Below are 10455 nucleotides of genomic sequence, written 5' to 3'. Positions count from 1 at the left end.
AGATACCTTTAATTTGTGGTAAATATTCATTTTAAATGCAAGCCTATCACATAAATGAAAGGATTGATTGATGAATTTAAGAACTGAAATTGAAAAGACAAAGAGATGGTCAGACTTAGAAAATAGATGTTGGTGCAATCCAAACCGGAACGTTATTTGGTAATTGGGTCATATTTGGAGTTGTAAATCTTAGATTTAGATCTACTTTATATGGATAGAAAGGTAAGATATAGACCTACAACTTTCATATGGAGTCCAAGATCTAAAAATATCATTTCCAAGTCCAAATTGGAGCAATAACAAAGAGGTCCGAATCTGTCTTCCAGCCCGAGTACTGTTCAGTGTTTGGCCTATATCTAGAGTTCTAGAAGTTCAAATGACCTGAATGTTTTACACAAGAAAGCTGAGATAATTTCCTACAACTTTTATGTTTTCAAGTGGCTTCAATTTTGATGTTATCAATGATGTTTTAGGCAAATAAGAGAAGATAAGGATTGTCACCAAGTCAAGAGTTGGTTACCCACTCATCAATTAGTCATCAAATCAATAGTTCCTAATTTTGGTCTATAAAAGGAGGCATTTGCCATGCATTTAGGCATCTTGGTTTCCGGTGGGTTCGGATTAAGCTTATCTGAGCCCACCATTCATATGATTGGGCTAGTATTAACTCCTAGACATACAACAACTTGAGCCCGAGAGAACTTAAGATTTGGCCTGGATCTTACTAACCTGAATCCACTTGATCTTGGCGGTTTAGAGTGAAACTTGTCGGAGCTCATTACTCAAGCAATTTGGCCTTGGGTTATCCATGAGAGATCCACCAACCCGAGTCCACGAGAGGTCAACGCTCAGCCCTGGTTCGATGCCGCCAATAGAGATTTTTAATGTTGAATATTTTGCTTTTGGAAAAAAGAACGAACAAGGTAACTATAAAAAACATAATCATTACTCTTTCAATTTATTTTTATATCTACAGCTAGATCTCTAAAGGGTATTTAAATTTGGCACTTTCATAGTTCATACTGTATGGTATAACCGACACTTGAGCTATGAAAGAAACTTGATTTGTTGTTAATATAAGTTATAATCATGAATGCTTGACGAGATTTACAAGTATTAGCATTAATTGAATAAGATGACTAATGTAATCATGTTAACAATCTATAATCAGATTGGAACCTCCTTTGTGTGTGGTTTCCAATTGAGTAATAAGAGTTTATACTATACTTGTTTGACATACCATTAGTGGAATCTCTAACCTTGACATTTGTTATTATTATTGTTTAATCCTTACCTTAATATTCCATCTTAAAGTTCTCATTTTCTTCTTCTTATTCTCCACCTCTTTCTTTATTAGTACTATTACTATTATTACTACTATTATTGTTATTATTATTGTTATTGTTGTTATTATTATTGTTATTGTTTATAATTGTCATTTATAATTTGTACAATTAACCTCTCTGTGGTTCGACCCCGGTCTTGTTGGGTTATTTATTACTTCGACACTCCTGCACTTGGGAGAAAATATTAATCTTTTAGTCGTGTTAAAAATAATATAGTTTGAAAAAATAAGAAGCAATCTAATACAATTTTTACATGTTGTGACTGGACAACGCATTATTCAAGCTCGTCACTATTCATAAATGCAGTATTTTAGAATAATTATGAATTAAGTTGCATATGAGAAGAGAGGAGAAAGGAAAATAAAAATAAAAAAGAGACACTAGCGGCACATCAAAGCTCTGATCACAACACCATTGGTATTATAGAAAAGATTTTGACGAGATAATTCTCATAACACCAATAAATATCATCAATGATGACCCCAATGGTCCACATTTATCACCCAAAAATGACAACAAATGTTTTATCTCTCCTCTCTTCTCTTTTTTTATGTACAATCTTATTCATAATTTTTTGAAAGGTTGTATTTTTGAATAGCGATAAATTTAAATGTTATATTTTTTATTATAACATGTAAAAATTGTGTTATTTCGTTATATTTTTTTTTAATTATGTTAGTTTTCTAATATTTTTTTAAATGCTATTAAAAAAATCAACTGAAAGTGTGTACAAAAACAGTGTAATTTGAACGAAACCATAAAATTCAATACAATTCGTATATAATACACTTTTAGCATTGATCGATAGGTGGTGATGGATATTTTCAAGTGTTCTAATTCGTTAGAAAAATGTGAGATTTGATAATTACTCAAATTATCAGTCTATTGTCAAATTTCATCAAGCACGTATATGAAGGTTTGGATATTGTGATCTTGAAATAAGTTCACGTGGCATGAATATCTATCAAGTAGATTGGCACCAAACCATTGAATCTTTCATAAACTGGGACCACTTAAAACGCAAGATTTTTTTAACCCCGTTCATAACACAATATCAAACATGTCTATATTCTCTGTTTGGTAATCAATGAATCCCAGATATTAAGACTTATGACAAAAACGATGTCACTTTAAACAAGTTGGTCTTTTTTTTAATGATTATGAAATATATAAAAATTCAAAGAGAGGGCTAATTGAGCAAATCCCACTAGACGGGGGATCCAATTGAGATTCCAAATGATAATTAGTTAAGACCTGGTGGGTGAATATATTCCCTCTACTATGTCTTAAATTAAAACAGTTTTGGAGATTGTAATAAGAGTTGTTTTTTAAAATAATTTTTATTTAAAAATATATTAAAAAATATTTTTTTATTGTTTTAAAAAATATTTTTGATATAAGTATATTAAAATAATTTAAAAAACAATTTAGATAAAAAAATTTATATAAAATTTAGAAAATTGTACTATTTTTTTAAATTATTTTTTTTATAGGTATTTGGTAAAAACTTTTTGGTTCTCCATCGCTACCTAATGTATGAAAAATGGGAAGAAGTATGTGATTGCGTTAGTGATTAATGCAAAGACTTTTTGCTCTTAGCTAAGTTTACACGTCGTGAATTGACAACAAAAAAGGAAAGGGAAATGGGAAATCCTTGACCTTAGATGCTGTTTATTTTATTGTTTTAAAATGAAAGAGGTAGAGATAATTAGGTCTGATTTTTTTATTAAAAATTTATTTTTTAAAAAGATATAAATATATTATTTTAACTAAATACATTTTTATTTTATATCTTTTACCCTCAACCACTAAGATAGTAGAAATGTTTTTTTATTAAAAATTAATTTTTTTATATTTTTAAATAATTTTAATATGCCAATCTTAAAAATAATTATTAAAAAATAAAAAAATATTATCTTAATATATATCAACTCAAAAAATAATCAGAATTTCAAACTTTCTATAACAAACCCTATCTAAAAATTAATTCAATACCTCTCCTTTCCTTTCAAGTTTACACACAAGATTGAGCAGGTGCGATATCTGATATGGACAGCCACATGGTTCTCTAAGAACAAGAAATTGACTTATTTTATTTTATTATTATTATTTTTATGGCATCCATTAAAGACAAATAATAACGTGCATAAAGCTCTTACGCCTTCGTGATTATGAAGTCAAGGAAAAAACAAGAAGTGGGAAATGAAGACTTCAAGCCGCGATCCCCAAATGGGATCTGGCACACTGTAAAAGCATGGGTGATAAATAATCAATCAATATTAATAAATAATTTCAAATTATATAATATTAAAGTTTATCTAGCGTGACTTGTTAGATTTATTAGTGGATTCAAACTGACTTATTATTCAGTTCAAAACTCAATCTCACTAAATTAATAATTGAGATGATGATTATTTTAATCCAACCCATCACATTATAAGTAATGAACCTGAATTATATGATAATAAAATTATTTTTCTTAGAAAAAGCAACCATTGAAAATAAAATTCTAGCACACTTCTTTGTTTTTATTAATATTTTTTTATTTTTTTGTTATGGATTCTTAATATGATAAATATAAAAATAATCTAGATGAATTTAAAAAAAAAACCATCTTTTTTAGTTTAAACCCATTTATCTAATTAATGCACTTTTCTTTGGCATTTTTCTCACCAAAATTTTTATTTTCTAAAAACATAACTTGTCATAATCTAAAGGCAAGTTTTAATTTAAAAAATTCAATAATTTTGATGTGAATATATAAGAACAACACACTCCTCGTGTGTTAGCGACGGAAGAGGGGTTTTTGGAATCTATTTCTATTTAATTATATTAAAATTTAGATTTTTAAATAGTAAAATCGAGTTTTGTATTTTTTATAAATATTTTAGATCTATATCTTAACTTTCTATTTATATAAAGTAGACATAAATCCAAGTTCTACAGTTCCAGATGTGACCCAATAACTGAACTGTGTTTCAATTTGGATTGAACCAGTACCTCTTTTTTAAATTTCACCCTCTCTTTGTTTTCTCAATTTCAATAGTTGAACTTATTAATTAATTTTTTGATTTATGTGATAGGCCTGCATTTAAGATGAATGTTTACCATAAATTAAAGATATCTTATAGTATCAGATTTGTTATTATAAAACATATTTTAGTTAAGAAGTTATTGATACTTCAATTGTAAAATACTGATATAAAATATAAAAGCTTAATAAAAATATACTTTTAAATACTAATCAATTACTGACAATAAAGAATGTAAGGGGCAAGTTGATCCTAAAGTGAGATGATCCCTTTAAAGACACGATAAATATAAAAATAATCTAGATGAATTTTTTTTTAAAAAACCATCTTTTTTAGTTTAAACCCCTTTATCTAATTAATACACTTTTCTTTAGCATTTTTCTCACTAAAATGTTTATTTTCTAAAAACATAACTTGTCATAATCTAAAAGCAAGTTTTCATTTAAAAAATTCAATAATTTTGATGTGAATATATAAGAACAACACACTGCTCGTGTGTTAGCGAGGGAAGGGGGGTTTTTGGAATATATTTCTATTTAATTATGCTAAAATTTAGATTTTTAAATAGTAGAATTGAGTCTCGTATTTTTTATAAATATTTTAGATCTATATCTTAACTTTCTATCTATATAAAGTAGACATAAACCCAAGTTCTACAGTTCCAGATGTGACTCAATAACTAAATAGTGTTTCAATTTGAATTGAACCAGTATTTTTTTTTTAAATTTCACCCTCTCTTTGTTTTCTCAATTTCAATAGTTGAACTTATTAATCAATTTTTTGATTTATGTGATTGGCCTGCATTTAAGATGAATATTTACCATAAATTAAAAATATCTTATAATATCAGATTTGTTATTATAAAACATATTTTAGTTAAGAAGTTATTGATACTTCAATTGTAAAATACTGATATAAAATCTTAATAAAAATATACTTTTAAGTACTAATCAATTACTGACAATAAAAAATGTAAGGGGCAAGTTGACTCTAAAGTGAGATGATCCCTTTAAAGACATGAGGGTATTTAAGATAAATATTTATCATTTACAAGATATAAAAGGGAAGAATTTTTCTTGTACCTCACACTTTGATCATTTAAAAATATATTATAGTTAATGAAAAAGAATATAAGTTTTTTATATATGAGTTGATTTATTCAAAAATAATGTTTTTAAAAAATAATATTTTTATTATCTCCATGTGATGCTTGAGAATCTCTTATCAATTTTTTAAGAATGAGATTAACTCAGTTTTTCTAGTTATAAAAATAAATAAATATTATTATTAAAAAATTAATAAAAAATAAAGAACTCAATGACAAAGATGTGAGCATTGAATGATAAAAAATAAAAAATTCTGATATAATTATTATCTTATATGTATAATTATGTGAGATTTTAATTTTATATTAGTATAAATATTTTATTTGACATATAATTGGTTTAATTATTAGTTATATTTAAAGAAATTATTTAATAACAGATTAAAGCATAATTTAATTGTCTTTTGCCTCATCTCTTTTGTCTTTATTATTTCTGTTTTCACATTGAAGATAATAACCAAACATCAAGTGAAAAACGTGGAAAACAAGGACGGAAAATAAACCCCCTTCTAGAAGTCTCTCCCTTCCGCCAATAATTTAACTATATTCTTTTATTTGGATTAAATTTAAACCGGCCGGGCAAGCTTGGAAATAAGAGGTTTTTTAACTTTTATTGGAGAGAGAGAGAGAGAGAGAGAGAGAGAGAGAGAGAGAGAGAGAGAGAGAGAGAGAGAGAGAGAGAGAGAGAGAGAGAGAGAGAGAGAGAGAGAGAGAGAGAGAGAGAGAGAGAGAGAGAGAGAGAGAGAGAGAGAGAGAGAGAGAGAGAGAGAGAGAGAGAGAGAGAGAGAGAGAGAGAGAGGCTTTTCCCTCTAATATAAAATAAAATTTTAGGATGAAGAGAAACTAGAAGCCTTTGTTTATAGAGTTTTTAAAAAAAAATTAATAGAAAAAAGAAAAAACTCAATTGAGCGGCATGCTCAAATCCTTTTATATTGATGATATTCGATTGAGTTTATTTATTATCACCACGAAATCTGTTTCAAGACTTGCACGTTAGATTTTGAAGGAACTGTAAAATATAGAAAGTGAAGACAGACGGATTAGAGACCACTCGATGAAGATATACCGAATTTGATTCCATGATTTGGCTTCTTTAGTGAATGAAACAAGAAAACAGAGAAACAATGACTCGATAGGTTGTTTTTTTGTATTGTTTTATGTGATAAGTGGATTCTTTTGAGTTTAATCTCCTGGAATGTGATAAGTGATTAGTGATAAGTGGGTGCTGGTTCCTTTTAGTTTTTTACTCTCTCAGTTTAAAAGTCCTGATCAGTTATTGACCTCGAGGAATCTGGCTGTCAGTTTCTGTTCATGTCCTTTTGCATTTACACCGATTGTAGCCACCCAAAATGAAGACCAGCTTCACCAGATAATGAAGTGCTTGGGTTTTTTGGTCGGCCCTGAGTTTTAGTATTAATAGTCTTGTCTCTCTGTTTTCATTTCTGGTCTGAGCTCAAACATCATACAGTTGATCCTGCAAGAAATAAAGGGAGTGTTTCTCATGGCTGTGATGGGATCAAGATGGTGGGGTTTGAGTTTGAGAATTATAGGAGGAGCAACTTTGATTGTTTCTCTTGGTATGGCTTCAATGGTTGCCATAGCTGAAGCAAGACTGAGAAAACAAGTTTCAAGTGTTCACGGGAGCAGCCCCCAGGTTGAGGCTGGTCTTTTGATGAGAGTATTAAATTTCTTGTGGCAAAAAGGTTTATATGGATATACACATGTCTGGCCGGTAAGTCCACTTGTATATTTTACTTCCTACGTGTTTTTGGGATTCTCATGTTGGCTCTTCATTGGTTTTTTTCTGTACCGCTGCTTAGAAAATGAAGTTAGGAAAAGAGTCTCAGGTTTAACCCTGGCCTCATGCTACCAATTTTCTCTGCTGAGCTTATTTTCCTCCTGGGAAATCAGAACTGACGAAAGATATTGGATCACAAAAAAACTGAGTTGACTATATTACATTAGTTGAGGTCCTCTTGTTTGTTGGCCTCTTTCTGTTTGTTGTTCCAGAAACCGTGGCATCTATCTGACACAACTTATGAGCATGGTTTGTGACAATGGATTCACAGGACATGAAATTTGGCTGGAGAATTGTAGTTGGAACCATAATTGGATTTTTTGGAGCAGCACTTGGGAGTGTAGGAGGTGTTGGTGGCGGTGGCATTTTTGTTCCCATGCTTACCTTGATTATTGGGTTTGATGCAAAATCATCTACTGCTATATCTAAATGTAAGAGAAATCTGTTGTTCTTCATGGACACTTCCGCTTCTATTAATTTTCTCTTGAGACGCCACAAGGCAGTTGTCTTAAGCTTAGATTTGTTTGTCCAGGTATGATTACAGGTGCAGCAGCTTCAACAGTATACTACAATTTAAAGCGTAGGCATCCTACATTGGATTTGCCCGTTATTGACTACGACTTGGCGCTCTTATTTCAACCAATGTTGGTGTTAGGAATCAGCATTGGGGTGGCTTTCAATGTGATTTTTGCTGACTGGATGATCACGGTTTTGCTAATCATTCTCTTTATAGGTATGCATCCATTCTTTCAAGTGAATTTCACCTCGTTTCTTTGATAACTTTCTTGATTAGTTGTGGTCTTATGCAGGCACATCAACTAAGGCTTTCTTGAAAGGTGTGGAAACATGGAAGAAAGAAACTCTATTAAAACAGGTGTGCTAACATCCTTCGTTCTTTCTTTACATCCAATAATTATATGCAGATGCGTAATAATTTCTGCATAATTTATCTCGCTTATTTCTGATTTTTCAGGAGGCTGCTAGGCGTTTGGAATCAAATGGTAATCTTGACGGTAAATTTTATTGACTTAGATATCGAGACATATTTACTCAAGTTTAATGCTTTTTAATCAGATGATGACAATGAAGAAGTGGAATACAAACCTCTTCCTGGAGGTCCAAGCGGTGAAGGAGAAGCAGAAAACAAGGGGCCTAAAAAAGAAGAGGTAAGATAGGAATACTAATATGTTTACATTTCATGAGTTACTGGTTTTGGGACTGACTTAAGTGACCTTGACAGGTCTCTATTATGGAGAATGTGTACTGGAAGGAACTTGGACTGCTCTTTGCTGTCTGGTGTGCAATCCTTGCATTGGAGATTGCCAAGGTTCTTGCTTTCTCTCTGTTCATTTTCATTAAATTGCCATCATTAATGAGCTTGAGTGGTTATGAAACCTTTTGCTTTGATGGCAACAGAATTATACAACTACTTGTTCGATGGCATATTGGGCGCTGAACCTATTACAGGTACCATGACTATGATCATTCTGAACTTCATTTTTTTTCCTAGCGTATGTGGCAAATTCGTTGCTGTGTCTTGGGACAAAGCTGTGCCAGGAAAAATTAATGAACATGTTATGGACTTGGTATTTTTTGGGTCTTCATTTGATTTTTTACTTTTCAGATCCCTGTGGCTGTTGGTGTGTCTTCATATGAGGCAGTAAGCTTGTACAAGGGACGAAGGAAGATTGCATCCAAGGGAGAGACTGGCACAAATTGGCGAGCACACCAGCTGGTCCTATATTGTGCCTGTGGTGTATTGGCTGGTATGGTTGGTGGCTTACTTGGTCTAGGTGGAGGATTCATCTTGGGACCTCTTTTTCTGGACTTGGGAATCCCACCTCAGGTGCAGTCCATGCGTTTTTTTAGAGTTTAATTATCCTTTGCGTGGCCATTAAAATACCACTTAAATAAAGGAAGGAAGGAAGCAAATGATCTTCTCTGGAAAAGAAAGAATAGTTTAATCATATTTTTGATACAGGTATCAAGTGCCACAGCGACCTTTGCTATGACATTTTCTGCGTCCATGTCAGTTGTAGAGTATTACCTCCTGAAACGTTTTCCAGTCCCTTACGGTAAGTTATTTACTGATCGACAAACACTTGAGCGAGCACCAAAACTAGAAGGTTATATATAAATTAGCGTTGGAAACCAGTTTCTTATAGAATCTTACCGTCTTTGATTCCCGAAACAGCTCTATACTTCGTTGCTGTGGCGACTGTTGCTGCCTTCGTAGGGCAGTTTGTGGTGCGAAAGCTGATCAATTTATTAGGGAGAGCATCACTCATCATCTTCATCCTTTCCTTCACCATTTTTGTGAGCGCAATATCACTAGGTATGTGTTGTTACAGAACAGTTTCACTGATTGATAACAGCAATGGATTTCCTTGGTGTTTTCCCCTTTTTTTCCCATCAATAATGGTTTGTTTTCCTCTCCAAACAGGTGGAGTCGGGATAGAAAACATGATTGAGAAGATTGAACACCATGAGTACATGGGATTTGAAAACATTTGTTCATATGAAGCGTAGTCCTGGAGAACTTTATTTTTTTCTTTTTTCCCTGTTATGTCAATCGCCTTTCCATCGTTTATTTTGGCTTCAACATCCTACGAGCACTTGATTTCAATTTCTGAATTCTCCATCTTGGGCAAGCCCAAATGTCCAAAAACTGCTACGTAGGCTTTAATCAATAATCAGTGGATGGTCTCAATAATTTAGGTTTCACTGTATTAGTGGTAGACTTGGAGGCTATTTTGAATATGATGTAAATCATGTTTTTTAAAAGTTTTAATTTTTTTTTTATTAAAAATTATTTTTTTATATGTTTTGAATTATTTTGATGTATTGATATCAAAAATATTTTTTTAAAAAAATTATTTTGATATTTTTCAGCACAAAAATATTTTAAAAAATAACCGCAACTATACTTTCAAACAAAATCTTGTGTGCACACCAAACTCACACTAATAAATATGTATGCATATGAATTAAGGATATTTAAAAAAATGATTAACCGATTAAATAAAAAATAAAGAAAAAATTAATTAAAAAACCAAATTAATAAATAAAATTAAAGAAACCAATTAAAATATAAACAAAATCACTCGGTTAGGTTTGGTTTTGGTTTTAAAAAGTTAAAATTGATTGAATTGGACTGAATTAGTTCAACTTTAA

At 31.1% G+C, this 10455-nt stretch overlaps 1 protein-coding gene across 2 annotated transcripts; it reads left to right on the top strand.

The window, feature by feature from the left end:
* Positions 1–6703: 6703 nt before the first annotated feature.
* LOC105108832 (uncharacterized) lies at positions 6704–9932 on the top strand. 2 transcript variants are annotated; one of them, XM_011003298.1, is made up of 12 exons: positions 6704–7215; positions 7553–7712; positions 7814–8014; positions 8091–8155; positions 8255–8282; positions 8356–8447; positions 8522–8608; positions 8698–8748; positions 8906–9127; positions 9263–9356; positions 9476–9616; positions 9725–9932. In XM_011003298.1, exons 1-12 carry the CDS (start codon positions 6985–6987, stop codon positions 9808–9810), a joined length of 1458 nt encoding a protein of 485 aa, XP_011001600.1. In that variant the 5' UTR covers positions 6704–6984; the 3' UTR covers positions 9811–9932. The 2 variants fall into 2 exon arrangements, with proteins under 2 accessions (XP_011001600.1, XP_011001598.1); XM_011003296.1 differs by having other exon boundaries at positions 8255–8294.
* Positions 9933–10455: the final 523 nt, after the last annotated feature.

Source organism: Populus euphratica, unplaced genomic scaffold (assembly GCF_000495115.2).
Source record: "Populus euphratica unplaced genomic scaffold, PopEup_1.0 scaffold199.1, whole genome shotgun sequence".
Classification (NCBI taxonomy): domain Eukaryota; kingdom Viridiplantae; phylum Streptophyta; class Magnoliopsida; order Malpighiales; family Salicaceae; genus Populus; species Populus euphratica.
Note: the sequence above shows the minus strand (reverse complement) of the source record. Positions and strands in the feature narration are given on the sequence as shown.

Excerpts from the sequence above, each read along its gene's own strand:
- LOC105108832 (XM_011003296.1), top strand. The coding sequence starts at position 6,985 with ATGGCTGTGATGGGATCAAGATGGTGGGGTTTGAGTTTGAGAATTATA. Across the intron at positions 7,216-7,552 it reads GATATACACATGTCTGGCCG|GACATGAAATTTGGCTGGAG; the intron begins GTAAGTCCACTT and ends ATGGATTCACAG. Across the intron at positions 8,295-8,355 it reads ATCAAATGGTAATCTTGACG|ATGATGACAATGAAGAAGTG; the intron begins GTAAATTTTATT and ends CTTTTTAATCAG.